At 40.9% G+C, this 16,472-nt stretch overlaps 1 protein-coding gene across 1 annotated transcript in view; it reads right to left on the bottom strand.

Annotated features, from left to right (window-relative positions):
* Positions 1 to 16,472, bottom strand: part of GALNT7 (polypeptide N-acetylgalactosaminyltransferase 7) — a 116,353-nt gene that overhangs the window by 56,809 nt on the left and 43,072 nt on the right. Inside the window, exon 2 of the mRNA XM_065404843.1 lies at positions 3,636 to 4,096. Within this exon, the coding sequence (XP_065260915.1) occupies positions 3,636 to 4,096 (461 nt within the window). The remainder of the gene's footprint in view (positions 1 to 3,635; positions 4,097 to 16,472) is intronic.

The following is a 16,472-nucleotide window of genomic DNA, read 5'->3' as shown; positions in this document are numbered from 1 at the left end:
AGTTGATGCCCTAAGGTAGCATCTGATGTTGGGATTTGTGCTAAATTTCCTTTTTCTTGTAAAGGCTGAGAATGTTATATCATAGAGTTTTGACCTTTTGTTTGGACCCTCAGATCACCATTGTAAAACCCTCCTGGAAGAACTCAAGGCTGTGTTTCATTGCTTTATCATAGTAGTTAAACTGGACTTTTTACCCGCCAGTAGAATAAGAGGGAGACTCAGATTGTCAGATGACCAATCATATTAGTTTGGGGTTTTTTGTTGGCCTGATGTTACCTGAGAGTTTTCATGCCTAGAGGAGGGGCTGAACGGATGCATGCTTGAACTTGACTGCCTGTGAAGATCCTGTACAGGGAGTAGGCCACTCTTTCAAGTAAAAGTCTCCCCCAGTTAGAAACACTGAGTCCCTGACTACCAGGAAAAATAGTTGCGTTTCTCTTCGGTACAGATACCAGGTGTGCAAACCAAGCAACTTTCCAGCCTAATAAAATGGAGGCTGGTGAGAGAGTAGAGTAAAATGAAAGAAATGGTGAGTCAAGAAGCGGCTTACAGGCTACTAGTTCTTTCACATCTGGACCTGCTGTCCCTCTGATCGCTCCATAGCCATCAGCTGGGAGGAAGAAGTGGAGGTGATGGTGACACATGGCAACCTATAACTCAAGTTGGGAACAACAGCCTGGACCTTAGGGCACGTTGAACCACAGCAGCAGCTGGAGATGCAAGCCAGATACTTTCCCCATCTTCTGGGGGCAGTAGGAAACCCCTATCCCTCCATTACATTTTCCCAGGGTGCATGAGGAGGGATAGCTAGCTATACCTTGTCTAAGGCCAGGTCTACACTACCGCGGTAGTTCGACAGCTGGCAATCGAACTTCCGGGTTCGATTTATCGCGTCTGGTCTGGACGCGATATATCGATCCCGGAAGCGCTCGCCGTCGACTGCGGTACTCCAGCTCGGCGAGAGGAGTACCGCGGAGTCGACGGGGAGCCTGCCTGCCGCGTGTGGACCGCGTCTGAACCGCGGTAAGTTCGAACTAAGGTATGTCGACTTCAGCTACGTTATTCACGTAGCTGAAGTTGCGTACCTTAGTTCGAATTTGGGGGTTAGTGTAGACCAGGCCTAAGATAACAGTAGATTTCCTAAATGTAAGTTGCACAATATTCAATACTCTCTTGCCTGAAAGAGGCTCGATTCTTTTTTTTGTATTTTAAATATATTTTACTATTTGATTCTCAAACTTTGATTTTGGAAGTTGGTCTTCCTCTCCTTAGAAGGAAGAACTGCCTTTGTGGGATTGCATGTTTGCATGCCTAAAATAATCAGCACATCTATAGCCTGTCTTTTCTACACTGATCGACCATGCTGCACTCTGAGGTGAGCAGGAGAACCCAGCACTGATTTTATTACTCATTTAATTTCTCCCTTTGGGAGTTTGTCCCCATAATCCTGCTTCAGAGGGAGGATGAAGTTGGCCGCAGAGGAGAGGGAGCTGAACCAAAAGGCCCCTTACTGCATTCTCAAGTGTTGGCAGCATCTGGGTGGTATCCAGTGTCTCCATCCCCAATCCAAGGGGACTCAGGGTGGGGAAGGGAGAGGAAAGTGTGTGTATGGATGGGGGCCAACCAAGCTCTGCAGTCAGAGATGTGGATGTTGGTGGGGGCTATTGGGACTCAAGTGCATTGCCATTCTTGCTTCACTCCCCGCATGGAGACGGGAGCTGCTTGCCCTGATGCCAGCTTTTTTCCAGTCTGCTCGAATCCTTTCCCCCCCCCAGAGGAGAGTCCAAGGTGACCCCACCCAGCCTGGGCTGTGAAGGGAACTACACTCTTGCTCCCTAGCAAGACACTTAACGGCAGGGGGAGAGCAGGGAGATACAGACTCTTCCTTCTGCCTCTGGCTTTTCTTGGTATAGCGCTCTCCCTGAAGCTTGCAGGGGGAGCAGCTGCTGCAGACACCTCAGAAGGGGAAGTGAAGCTGATGGGTCAAACTCTGCACAAATCAAAAGCAGCCCTGGGACATATCTGGGAATTAAACGAATTATTCAGCTGATCTTATAAACACTTGAAATAATATTTGGAAATTCCCTCAGAAAAGCTCTGCGGTAAGGAAGTCTGGCTGAGCTGCTGGCCACTGTGGAGGCAGAAAAAACTGCAGGGAACCGTCCCCAAGCTGCAAGCAGGCAGAAGTACCCATTGTACTGAATCTGTGGACCTCAGCACAAAAAAAAGAAGATAGGGGGGGAAAATGCTGTAGTGTCTATGCGGTTCATTCAGAATATGTTCCTTTTCTTTTTTAACAGGCATGCAGCAGCAGTAAATTCAAATAACAGAAGATATAAAAGTATGAGTCAGGTTAGCAGATGGCTGATTGTGTCCCAGCTCCTGGAGTGGAAAACACTCATCAGAAAATACACGGGTGGTGCTACAGTAACCAATCACTCAATCAATGATTCAAATGCCACAGCTGGAGACATACAATCCAGAGCTTGGCTTCAAGCCCTGTGGTTGGTACAGCTCCACATATGGGGATGGCAAGTGAATGAGATAGACAAGTACCATATTTCACATAGCAAACATGGGGGGGGGGGGAAGAGATAATAGTGGCAAATGATTTAGCAGTGATCAAGATATTGAACTCAGAGGACCTTTTCTTAACACAGATTTAATAAGGAAAATATGAAAATTGAACACAATCCAGCCTTGTCAAGCTGCTACAAAGAGTATCTGTAGAGTAATTGGAAGAAATTGTCAAGAACTCCCAAGCCCCACCAAAATATACCCCAAACCCCCCCACATACCAGAGTAAGAAACTTAAATCTCTAGGGCTGTTTTCTTCACTACAACACGCAAGAAGCAAAGTGGTTAGGAGGATTATGCTGATGTCAGCTTTCAGTTCTAAACACCTCTATGGCAGATAAATAGTTTTGTGGATGTAGGGAGATAATCAGAGTTATAGGTGCATACATCAAGGGAAAGAATACATTTCTTAGTTTTGTTTTTTTGTTAGAAAGAGCTCTCTTTAGAGGGCTTGCGGAGTGATGGGAAGAGGAAGTGTTGTAATGGTCTGCGCAAACTTTAAAAGGACATAAAAAAGCTTATTCACAATATTAAAAAAATCTTGATGAGAGATTAAAAATAAAAGAGAATAATTAAAGAAGTGGCTGACCCAAGACATCCTAATTCAAGTGATTAGGCATGAGAATGGACTACTTCAGAGGGGCAAGCAATCGAAATTAATATTCAAGAAAAGATTAAGTAAAATAAGAACACAGGAAAGTGTTTGGTATGATAGAAATAGAAATTAATGGAGATATCCCATCTCCTAGAACTGGAAGGGACCTTGAAAGGTCATCGAGTCCAGCCCCCTGCCTTCACTAGCAGGACCAAGTACTGATTTTGCCCCAGATCCCCAAGTGGCCCCCTCAAGGATTGAACTCACAACCCTGGGTTTAGCAGGCCAATGCTCAAACCACTGAGCTATCCCTCCCCCCCAACAGGCAGTCTGCTAACACAAGATATCTTATTTGGCTTCATCTATTCTGTAGTTTTAAAGATGCGGTTAAAACTGATGTAAACAATTTATGCAATCCTTCAACAACAACAAAACAAGAACAAAAAATAAGAAGTCTGCTTACTCTTCTTGACGCAAGTCATTAATGCTCCGATCTAGTGAGATCATATCACTTGCCACCATATTAAACCCAAACTCTTTAATGCTGGCTTGAATGGATTCTTTGTAGTCTGGTCCTAATACATATGGCTTGCCTTCCTCTCCGGGGCCACCAGCAACTCCATGAGGCTCAGGTTCTTTGGGCTCAAAATTACCAAGGATTGCAGGTTGTAAAACAGGATCATGGTATGTAAATGTCTGAGGCTTAAATGTGAGATATTGCCTCTGCATGATGTTCTGCTGATTGTTATCACCAACATGATGTTCTAGTTCATTTTTGGCCTTATTTTTTCTTCGAATAGATTCTAAGTCCACTTCCATGCCTTCAACATGAGGCCAGGGTACCACAGGTTTGAATTTCTCATTTCCTGGAGCTAGTCCATGGTTTCCTTTGTCTGGCACGGGATTCTTAGCTTCTTTGTCCTCCTATATGTATATTAAAAAAAACAAAAACACACACACAGCAGGAAACCATTACAAACTATGATAAATATAGAACTCAGTTTTTTAATCCTAAACCTTATATGCTGATACTCAGTACTAAAGTAGTAATTAAACAGTAATAGCAAGCAAGTATTGTTTACAGATTGGACTCTAGGTTCTACTGTCAACCGCCACATGCTTGGAGAGAGAGTCACTGGCGACTTCTAACAGGACTTGTACTCCTAATTCTCTTAGGAACTTCCACAAATCCCACTTACTCTCTCTGGCTGAATTTCTCCCATTTATAAAATGGTTTGGTAAAGAACACAGAGTTATTTAATAATGCCTTACAATTCTATAGCACCTTTTAAAAGGGTCTCAATGTTTACACTAGATACAAAGAGCAGGATTTTCAAGAGCGTTCAGCATTGACCTAACTCAATGAATTCAATGCGAGTACAATTAGGGTAATGTTGAGTGCATCTGAAAATCCCACAAAGGCCATCAATTTAGGACCTATTGTTAAGATTTCTTCAAATTGTGAAGAAAACAGGAATAACGGTAAAGTTTAATTTTTCCTAGAACACTGATGAAAGCATTTAAGCCAAGGTGACATCTGGCAAACGAAGTAGAAATTTTGATCAAGAGTCTGTTGCACCAGGGTATTTTAACGCTTGTAGAAATTATGAATGAACGAAGTAGCTAAAAAAAAGCTATTACACTACTACATCCACACTTTCATCTATAACTGTTACTTTTTAGGAAATCTTGCAAGGCCAAGACAACAGGGAAGTAGCTCAGCATGTGTTGGGGCACATTTTGCAAGGAGGTAATAAGCTGCCATGGAAGAAGAAAAAGCAAAACACAAATAATAAACAACAACAACATACACACACACACACGCACACACACACACACAGGGGACTGGTGAAAAGAGTAAGAGCTACCATGAAAAATATCCTCTCACGACTGCCACTGGAAATCAAGGAGGAGGTCCTACTGTAGACAGAAGAAAATTTCAGTATATAACCAATGAAGGACTGGTTTAGAGAGTGAAGAAGCCTCCAAAAGTGACAAAACTAAAAAAAAAAAAAAAAAAAAAAAAAATTCCTTAGTTAGTTAACAATGGTATAAAATATCTTACTCCTTTCACTGTATTCCTATCACCTTGTAAAACAGAAGTTCTAGGTGTTGATGTAGCAGGAACCTACATGATACTCTTCATAGTCACTGCATTCTAGCAATTAAAAAAAAAAAAAAAAAGGCTCATCACCTACCAAAGCTGGTCATCACCTACCAAAGTTGCTACTAAATTCCCAGCTTTTGAGGGCAACAATTTGAGTGGTGCGGAGCTAAAGGATAGCCAAATCTGTTTTTAGAGATTAAGTACATCAATTGTTTCTTAAGGCAGTTTCTAAACTCCCACGTGATTTATTGTCAGTCTAGGACATTCTTCGTCTACTTGATCCAGTCTAAGACTTGGAAGCACATTACAACCAGGGTGGATAAAAATCAATGATTTAAAAAATAATAATAAAAAAAAAAATCAGATTTTTTATTTAAATCAGATTTTGAGGAAAAAACCTATCTAAAGATAGTTTTAATTAAGATACATTATAGCTCAAAGTTCTCTCATCATGGAATAGGGATTATAAATTCTAGTTCTATAGTATGAGACAATATATTCATGTAATGTTTAAGAAAAGTTTTGTAAATGAGTTCCAATAGTTCATGGATTAGGGACCCAATCTTATGGGGCTCCAGGGGCTTCTGTATCGATGGTTTAGGTTAATCTTTCTATCTACCCAATAGGACTCAGTGCTCCGTCTAGAAGATAGTGAAAAATATAGTTGTGACTCTATGGTATTATCATTTTAGATGCAGTAGTGATAAAAAATAAATAGCTGAATCAGGCAGATCTTCCTTTTACAATTTCACCTTTAAAGTAGTACTGAGTGTCAGTGAATGCAATGAGTAATACTAAATGAGCAGTATGGTAATAATACTTAAATAACTGCACTGACTTATTTTGTTTAGGAGAATCCATCCTCAACATACAAGATTCTGAAGACTATCACTTTCAAGATCACCATCATTTTCTATAGTTTCAGAGTTATCTGCCAATACTAGTGTCACATCATGTATGTCACATGGCCACAGTATATCACCCATAGCAAAAACAAAAACAAAAAACCCCATCATCCAGAAACAACCATAGATAACTTTGTGATAAGAACCAGCGGATTACAAAAAGAGGTAATTGATGAAAAAATTGCCCGGTTTGTTTATGCAACAAACTCTCCTTTCCGTACGATTGAGAACCCACACTTCATTAACATGGTTCAGTCATTAAGACCAGGATACAGTCCACCCAACAGAGCAGATGTCACAGGCAAATTGCTGGATAGTGTATGAAAGAGAAATTGAGCATTGTGCAAAAGGTCTAGAGGGTGAAATTGTTAACCTGAGTCTTGATGGGTGGAGCAATGTCCACAATGATCCTGTTGTATGTGCTTGTGTGACAACAGAAGAAGGGAATGTCTTCCTTACAGAAACAATTGATACATCAGGAAATGCACACAGCAGAATACTTACAAGAAGTAGCAGTAAAAGCTATAACAAACTCTAGAAAAAAATTCAAATGTCTAGTTTGCAGCTTGGTCACAGACAATGCTGCAAATGTATCCAAGATGAGAAGAAATTATTTAGAAGAGAGTCCCAAGCTAACAACATACAGTTGCAGTGCTCATTTGATACACCTCCTAGCCAAAGACGTCAGTGTTCCAGAAATAAAGGCTAATGTTGTTGAAATTGCAAAATACTTCCATAACCACCACTTTGCAGCAGCTGCTCTGAAAAAAGTGGGAGGAACCAAGCTAACTCGCCCACAAGACGTGCGATGGAACTTCAGTAGTGGACTGTTTTGAGCACTATATCAAGAACTGGCCTAATCTGATGACAGCTTGTGAACAAAATCGTGAAAAAAATAGATGGCACTGTCACAGCCAAAGTTCTCAACATTGGGCTTAAGAAAAATGTTGAACACATGCTGAGTACCTGAAACCTATTTCTGTAGCCTTGAACAAAATGCAGGGAAATAGCTATTTTATTACTGACGCTGTTGAAATTTGGAAGGAACTGAGTGCATATTTCTCTTTTTAAGATCTCAATGACAGTTAAATTACAAGCATTAAAAGAATGAATGGGACAAACACTATCTCCAGCTCATTTTCTTGCAAATATTCGGTACCAGGGTCAAACCTTAACTGCGGAAGAAGAGAAGTTGGCTATAACATGGAAATCCAGCAATCATCCCTCCATAATGCCAACTATAATAAACTTCAGAGCTAAGGGTGAACCATTCAAGAAATATATGTTTGCTGATGATGTTTTAAAGAAAGTCACACCAGTGAACTGGTGGAAGTCACTTAAGCATTTGGATTCAGAGACTATTTAAGAGATAATCTCACTTTTAACAGCAGTAGCTTCTTCTGCCAGTGTAGAAAGAATATTTCCTTCCTTTGGACTAATTCATTCCAAATTGAGAAATCGTTTGGGACCTGAAAAAGCAGGAAAGCTTGTTTTTCTTTTCCAGATTATGAACAAACAGGAAAATGAAGGTGAAGACGACTGAGTTAGCTGCAGAAGCCAATATTTTAAGTTTCTCATGTTGACCTGGCTGACAGTCAATTTAATTTTTGTTTTGTTTTTTAAAAATGTTTCATTTAACTATTTTAGTTAAAAACAATTTTAACAAAAACAAACATTCAAGTTTTTTAAAATCAGGTTTAATATGCTTGTTTTGTTAAAATATTATGTTTGTTGTTGAAGAAAAAAATCCAGAATAAATAACGTTGTTGTTTTAGTTAAATAAAACAATTTAAATGTCTGTCTGGTGATATTCTTGTCCTAATACAGCCTGGCAAGAAAATCCTCCAAATATTAATGATTAATCTGTTGAATTGGAGATAGTTCACCTCCCAATAACTTCATAAATATCTGCTTCAATTATCTTTGGTAAATGAAATAACCAAACAATCAATCATTCATTTTCTGATATAGTTGTAAAACTAATCTGAAAAGTTTTCAAAATAAATCACTTTAAAAATGTATAGTGTGTACCTTCTAAAAATGAAACCTACATCTATCTCTGAGTTGTGAAGAATATTTATTAAGGTTATAACAACCAACAAAAAATGCACTTTTATGTAGAAATCCATGATTAAATTGAGTCTTCCTGACTAGTGATTTAAATCAAATCCACCCTGATTACAACTAGTTTGAATTTGCCTAAATCCATACAGTGTAGTTTTGTTAAATTGTAAAATTAATTTAGTGATACACATATTGCTAAAATGAACCTCCAGGTGTCAGTGGAGTATGGTTGACTGAATGGGATACAAGTATGGTACAGTACCAATGGAAAAAACACGAGACAGAGTGTGTATGAGTGGACAATTTGGGGTTATTTAAAAAGGAATTGTTTTACAGAGTTATTCACAAGCAAGTACACAGATTTTAGGTGGAATGCATCAGGTATCCGATGTACAATTCTACATAAGAAAATGCAAAGGTACATTGTGTGAAATTATACCACAACAATATGTTGCAATATTGTTACATTGTAAACTAAAAGGTCAACTAGTAGTTTGTATAGCATTTGTACAGTTGGCTATGCAAATATTTTGGCCATAATACAATAAAATACCGAAGTATGTGCTTAACATATATGCTTAAGTCCCATTGACTTTGAGACTTAAGCACATGCTTACATGTTTTCATGAATCAGGGCCTTAATGCAGAGTTCTATTTGGTTAGTAGATAGGTGTTACTTATTCAGAAAGTACAATAAATAAGAAAAAGCTACCTTTCTAGATATAGAACAGAGTAGATTCAGGTCAAAGTGGTAGTGGTGTGTTTACTGTGTTTTAGAATGAGTTCACAGGCTGAAGCACAGCAATCTTCAAATCAGTTCTGGTTTATCATCAGAGCACTTCCATATCTTGTATTTCATTTAGCTGTATTGTAATAATTGGTGGGTTCTTTTGTGAGAAAGTGTTGTAATGCATTTCCTTGATGCTTTTTCTAATATTCTAAATATTTTTTGTACCTTTGGGGAGTACTATCTAGAATATAAATAGGCATGATTTAAATCCAAGTTTATGTTTAAAGTTTTCTCTAAGGATTTATGTATGCATGACAAAAATATATACAATGTAAGTAGACTCAGAAGAGCTATGGAGCGAGTGCGATTTAAGAGAGGCTGGTTGTAAGGTAGCAAGCACTCTACTGGAATTATTTATGGTTGCTCATATAAAAAGAGGGAATGTTATCTAATGTGCATGCCACAGTCCAACCCAAATCAAGCAGTTATAGACCTGCCTTGATGCAACAGTTATGTAAGTTTCCAAAATAGCAAAACACGTGTTAACTGAGTGACTACTTTTGGCTGTCACCTCAATAATACCACCTTAGTTAGGAATCTTCAGAGTTCAATTAATCTGATCAATGAATGTGGCTTGCCTCAACCAAAGAGAAATGTACTGTCAAAGTCACTTGAACCTTTTTTAAAATGTTCATACCAAACTTGGAAGGTACAGCTGTGAGAAAGCATCTCTCTATTTTTGAGTTATGAGTCTCTCTTCTCTTCTCTTCCACTTCAAAGGAGAGAAAATTGGAGGGAAAAGCCTGAGAAGAAAGGGAGGAGAGGCTACATTGTTAGCTCCCCTTCTGCAGCACCCTCTCTCCCTATTCCACAGAATTGAAAAGAGGGCAGGTAAAAATCAGAACAGTCTCTGTGAATGGTAAAAACAATTGTTAGTGCTGCATTAGAACTTCATATCCGACAGCCACTCAGATGAAGAGTAGCACAGAGCTGTGGTCAAAGGAAAGCACGGCCAAAATGTGAAGTCACAGAACTCAGCTCTTCATATGCATGCCCCAAGAGGTGTAGGGTTGGGGGCCTGGATTCCCTGCTAATCCTCTGGCTCCACGTGAATGCAAGCCCCTCACTTCTCTGTTGTTGTTTTCCTGATCCCCTTAAAGGGAATATGAATCAAGATTTCAGCTAGTTGAAACTGAGGAGTTTTTTGGTTTTTTTTACTTAGTTTTTCTCCTTCACATTTTCCCCCCCACAAAAGGGGACTGTTTGGCTCAAAATTAGCAAAAACGACAGCCCAATGTCCTAACTGTAAATGAGACCTGAGATGCAACACAGAGCTGCTGGTGTTCAACAGTAAACTGTGCGATCTACAAGTGGCTTTACTCACTACTAGAAGACTCTTTTACAAGCACTTTTATAAATCATCCATGGTAAAAAAAACCATGGCATGACTTTCATAAGGCTGAAAATTTAGCCAGTTGGCTAAATGTGGCTTTATGTGATGGCTGCAAATAAAGATATCAAAAATAGAAATCGTAACTAAGAAACAGAGTATGTAAGTCAGTCTGAGAATACAGACTACCTAGAGACTTCTGAAATAATGTCCGAAGTACTAATTTAATCTTAAACAAAACCAGAAGCCTTTTATTTAAAAGAGAGGAAAGGTTTATGATATTTAAAAGAAACCAAGGTTAATTGGAAAAAAAAATGTATAGCTAGATAAAATTTTTGAATGTGTAAAAATGAAAGAAGAGAGCAAATTGAGAGGAAGAAATTAAAAGTGTGTCAGTTAGTACACTCAAATTCTAAGCTGTAGTGAGGTGGTGTGGTTCCCTGCTGCCCCGGAGAGAGAGGAGCCCCAATAGACACCAGAGTGGGTGGTGCCTGGGAGCTCTGAGCCCGCCCCCCCCAGAGGGTCAGGCATTGCCCCGGAAGTATAAAGGCCTGACCTCAGGGCTCACTGGGGAAGCAGTCGCCAGGGAGGCCAGACGCATCTGGCCTAGCTCGCAATTGGGAAAGCCCAGCGGCCTGCGGAAAACCCAAGGACTGGCCCGACCTGCCCCGTGCCAGCTACCCAGAGGAGCTGCCGAGCCTGTCCCGCGCCAGTTACCCGGAGGAGTTGCCGAGCCTGCCCCACGCCAGCTGCCCAGAGGAGTTGCCGAGCCTGCGCCTGGCCAGCTATCCTGAGGAACCCATGGTGCTGGACCCCCCTGAGGTCACCACCCTGACCCAGGTACCTCAAGAGGGGGAGTCTGGAAGTAGCGTGGGGGCAGCCGACCCTAGTCTGGCTGCAGCACTGCCAGAACCCATGTCAGTGTGTTGCAGCCAGGATCCCCACAGACTCAGCAGAGGGTCTTCTGCTGCTGCTAGGGCCCTGGGCTGGGATGCAGTGGAGTGGGAAGGCCTGCGTCGCGGGTGGCAGTCTCCCCCACTCCCAGGCCCTTTGGAACCTAGGGCCTGGGCCTACTGTTTATATACTGTTACTGCTCAGCCCCTGCCTGCGCGCCTGACTCACCATTGCCCCACCCTGACCTAGGGCCTGGGCTTGCCATTATATACTGTTGTTGCTCAGCCCCTGCCTGAGCACCTGACGCACCAGTGCCCCCTCCCCCAACCCCTTCCCGACCCAGGGTCTGGGCTCATTGTGTTTATTTGTACCTTCACTAAGGCCATAGAGGACGACTCCCGTGGCTGGACTAATTCCCCAGAAGAGCTATTCCCAAAGGTAGTGAGGCGGTGTGGTTCCCTGCTGCCCCGGAGAGAGACGAGCCCCGGCTAGCTTCTCTACACAAGTATACAACCTCACAATGTACAAAAACAGATTCACCCTTAACACACTGGTATTTATCTCAAATTGGTTAAGAGAAAATTATTAAGAGGAATATCTAGCAGATATTCAGTTATTGTTTTTTTTTTTGGTGAAAACTTTGGAGGCTCCTCTACTTTTTGTAGCTTAGTACCTGTGGAACCTATTTCTGATTTAGAGAGTTGTGAGCAAGAGAGTTTAACAAAAAGTACTATCTTTGTCAGCCCCTAATCCCTTAATTCTTGGCTCTGGCTTCACCAGCCCATAGTGTGAAAGAACAATACACATGCTGCTTGATCTCAGTCTGTATATAGAATAGGACACACATGGAAAGGTTTTACAGTACAACTAAGCATGCGCCAAGCAAACAGTAGCTCTCAAAGACCTATACACAATTCTACTACAAATTACAATATTTAAAAACAAAAACACCCCCCCTCTGCTTGTTGATTACTTTATTAGTTTTTGGGGTTCTAAAAATGTGTGTCCGTAGAGATCACCTCAGGATATCATCAGCTTGCTGAGTCAAGACACTTCACTACACACTTCAGCATGCATTTAACACATTAAAAGTTTTATTTTCCTACACTTGCCTATGCCACATACAGTCCAGATCTTAGTTCATGCAAAAAACAATAGTAACAGATTAATTTGAAGCTGGGTGGGAGGTGTCAGGGTGTAGCATTTTGACAAATCTGGGGAAATGGTCAGAGATTTACTCTGTTTCCAGTACAGATGACTGGATAAAGTAAATTAACGTACTTAAATTATATATGCTAGCCTGTGGCTGTACTTACAAGGGACACTTTGTTTTAAACTTAATTTCTTAACCATGTTCCCGTTAGGATCTTGTTCTACCATCAAACATTTTAACAATTTTCTTTTTAATTAACATATTTACGTTTCATTATTCATGCAGCATGTTCTCATTTTGCATTTTTGTCTGTTTGCATAGTGAAACTGCACCAGTCTGTTACTATTTAAGTTTTACTTTCTGGCTTTATTCACTAGTACAGAGCTGTAGTATGTAGATTGCAGTGGAACGTTTAACCCTGTAACTATCAAAATAAGGACTTTCCATTGTGTTTGAATATTAAAATATTAATAATTTGCTGCATAAGACTTTTTTAAATGTACATTTTGGGTCCCAGAGAGGTGCTGCTGGGATAAAATGAAATGAAATGATGCTCAAATAACCAAATCGATCACAGGATACAGACACACAGAAATGTTGGGCCTAACTACCAGACTGACGTTCAAGAGATAAGGATTTTTTGTATATTTCACTTGGCCATCAGCACGCTGCACTTTGTAGAAAGTGCAACACAAGAAAAACAGCTATGACAAGAATATGGACGACTGCTCAAGAGGTAGGCTCAAAGCAGGCATAGGAGAGAACCAACATATGTAACAACTCTGATATTTGGGGATAGATTTCATTGTAGGCACCTATTAATTTCAGAGAAATAAAACAAAACATAAGCTCCTCAGCTAAGGTGAAAGGGGGTAACCTGTGACAATCCAAAAATAACTTGTATGACTGCAGATCACTGGATTAAATATCATCATGTGATCCAGTATAAAAGCAGAATTTAAAAGTCTCCTGAATCTTCAGAGAAACTCGGCCCTGACATCCATTACATGCAAGCTCATAAGAGACAGCGGGATTATACAGGGTGTAAAATCAAAGCAGAATCTGGGCCTAAGACTATTTCAACTAAAGAAGAATGTTGGCACTGCAACCTATCTAGGCTTTTATATAGTTGCCCATCACCACGGTATCTGAGCAAACCCTGTCTGCATCTTTCACTCTCTTCCCATGATGTACATTGATAAAAATCTGCCAACTCTAAAAGCTAGATCTGTAACCTTTCAGAATTTCCACAGAAGACAGAATATACAAGCATTTGTGTTGACTAGATTCTTCTATAGCAGGAGTAGTCAATTATTTTTTGTCAAGATCCCAGTTTCTTGGTCAAGGTATCAAAGTCCAGACTCCAGAGAAGAAAAAAACAATAATGATAAGTAAATAAAAAGATTTCTTGGTCCATTAAAAGCATCTAGTGGTCTGGATATGGCCTGCGGTCCGCCTATTGACTAACTCAGTTCTATAGTAAATCTTAGAATTTGTGAAGCCTCATAACTATAGTTTTAAAAAATGTATACATAATTGCAATTTTATTCTAATCTTGCCTGATGCTCCACTGTGGTTTTCATTAGGTAGAATTTAAGTTAAAGTTTACATGCCTATCAAAAACACAAAGAATGCCAAGGCACTGTGCTAACTTGGTTACTTTGTGATGTGTGAAGCACAAGAAGTTAAACAATCCTTACAAAGAACTTTCTCGTGCTTACCCAAGTGAGAAATCTTAGCATAAGAACCACTGAGCAACTATTTGTGAAACAAAAATGTTTTCACGTAGAATGTTTCAATTATATCTTTGCTGGAGAAAGTGCTTCACAAACACCCACAAAGATAGTCATCTTAGACATGGCAATTAAAAATCTTAAATATTAATCATATTAATTTCTTCGCAACAATTTATACAGTTGGAGATGAATGAGATTCCTGTTGTAAAAATACAGCATATGATTCAAAAAAACAAACCCACTAAATTTAAAGGATACATTACTTGTGTACATCCTTGTGGAACCAAGAAAAGTAGCTCTACATATAGAGAAATGTGAGTACCTTTTGTTCCTTCTAAAATATCTGTAACATGCCCCACATCCACACACACACAAGTGTTCCAGATGGTTTACAATTGTACAGTTTCAGAAGGCAGAATGGATCCAGCCTCAGTCTCATTCCAGATACGTTTGTAACTACTAAACTGCAAATTGTCCTCCTATTGCTATCTCAAAGTAAGGTAGCTTAATTAGTCTATTAAGGCGGCACGTGAGCTGATTTTCAGTGGCACTCACGCTGCCTGGGTCCTGGCCACCGGTCCGGGGGGCTCTGCATTTTAATTTAATTTTAAATGAAGCTTCTTAAACATTTTAAAAACCTTATTTACTTTACATACAACAATAGTTTAGTTATATATTATAGACTTATAGAAAGAGATTTTCTAAAAACGTTAAAATGTATTATTGGTACACAAAACCTTAAATTAGAGTGAATAAATGAAGACTTTGCACACCACTTCTGAAAGGTTGCCAACCCCTGGTCTATTACTTTCTACACTCCACTGGGATCAACTTGGTCAGAAGCTATTTCCACATACAAACAGTACTACATTCACCATAGACAACGGTGAACCATTTCCCAACTTTTAAAAAACTGATCTGCAACAACTTGTTGATAACTGAATTCTCCCCTCTCACATTGAACAAAGAACATCTTATGAATGTCCCTCCAGTTGGGCAGAGACAGACGTTCAAGCTCCAATCACGTTATAGGGTGAGGCAGACATCCAAAAAGAGTGGGTGGACTCTATAAATATACACATGTATAACTGGATGTCCAAGCTGGTTGCTGAAGTTCTTCATAGTACAATGCATTGGTGAGGACAAACTTATAAGCTTAAGAGAGCTTTCAAAAATAAATCAAACAAAAACAACCCCCTCCCCCACAGAAGATCCAGGTCTGGGTAGGAAGCCTACCATTTCCACAGTGTGCTAGACAAAATACTCAAGTATTTTCCCTCTGCCCACAGGACCATCCTACCCGGCCCCTGAGCTCCCGGCCGGGGAGCCTAGTCCCCAGTTAGGGGCAGGGGGTCACGGGAAGGGGTGGTCAGGGGAAAAGGAACAGAGGGCAGTTGGATAGGGGGTGGGAGTCACGGGGGGGACTGTCAGGGGTGTGGATAGGGGTCAGGGCAGTCAGGGGACAGGGAGCAGAGGGGTTGGATAGGGGGCGGGGGGGTCCCAGGAAGGGGGGCGGTCTGGGGATAAGGAGCAGGGGGGGTTTGGATGGGTTGGGGGTTCTGAGGGGGGCAGTCAGGGGGCGGGAAGTGGGAGGAGGCGGATACGGGGCGGGGGCCAGGCTGTTTGGGGAGGCACAGCCTTCCCTACCTGACCCTCCATACAGTTGCGCAACCCCGATGTGGCCTTTGGGCCAAAAAGTTTGCCCACCCCTGTACTCGAGAGTCTGGCTAGCTGATCATCTAAAAGTACACCACAAACAGCTGAAAGGACCAGGGGTGCAGGACCCTAACCCAAAGATGCCAGGATTATAGTTCCGTTTGCAAGGACGTAGGAGTAGGGTGACCAGACAGCAAAAGTGAAAAATCGGGATGGGGGGGGGGAAAGAGGGTAATAGGAGCCTATATAAGAAAAAGACCCAAAAATCAGTACTGTCCCTATAAAATTGGGACATCTGGTCACCCTATGTAGGAGCCAAAGACAGCTGGAGACTGAGCAATGGAGATGGCAGACCTTTGAGGCATGTAAGCAGCTTTTTAACGAAATATTTCCAGCTGGGGCTGATTTGGTAGACTCAGGCAAGTGAGATTTCTGGGTTCCTAGAGCTGCTGTCATTATAGTTTGTTATTGGGAAAATATTTATCTTCATTTAAGAATTGAAGTGTTGACCTCTCTCCCTTCTCTGCCAGTACCTGCCCTCTGCCACTCTGCATGCACCCTATCTCTGTAGTACGAAAAGCAGTAGTGGTTCGACAATCCATCCAGTTGAGTTCCCCCATGATTCCCTTTGACACACATGCTCACTTTGGCTTCAGAGGCCCTAT

The sequence above is a fragment of the Emys orbicularis genome, chromosome 5 (assembly GCF_028017835.1).
Source record: "Emys orbicularis isolate rEmyOrb1 chromosome 5, rEmyOrb1.hap1, whole genome shotgun sequence".
In the NCBI taxonomy this organism is placed as follows: domain Eukaryota; kingdom Metazoa; phylum Chordata; order Testudines; family Emydidae; genus Emys; species Emys orbicularis.
Note: the sequence above shows the minus strand (reverse complement) of the source record. Positions and strands in the feature narration are given on the sequence as shown.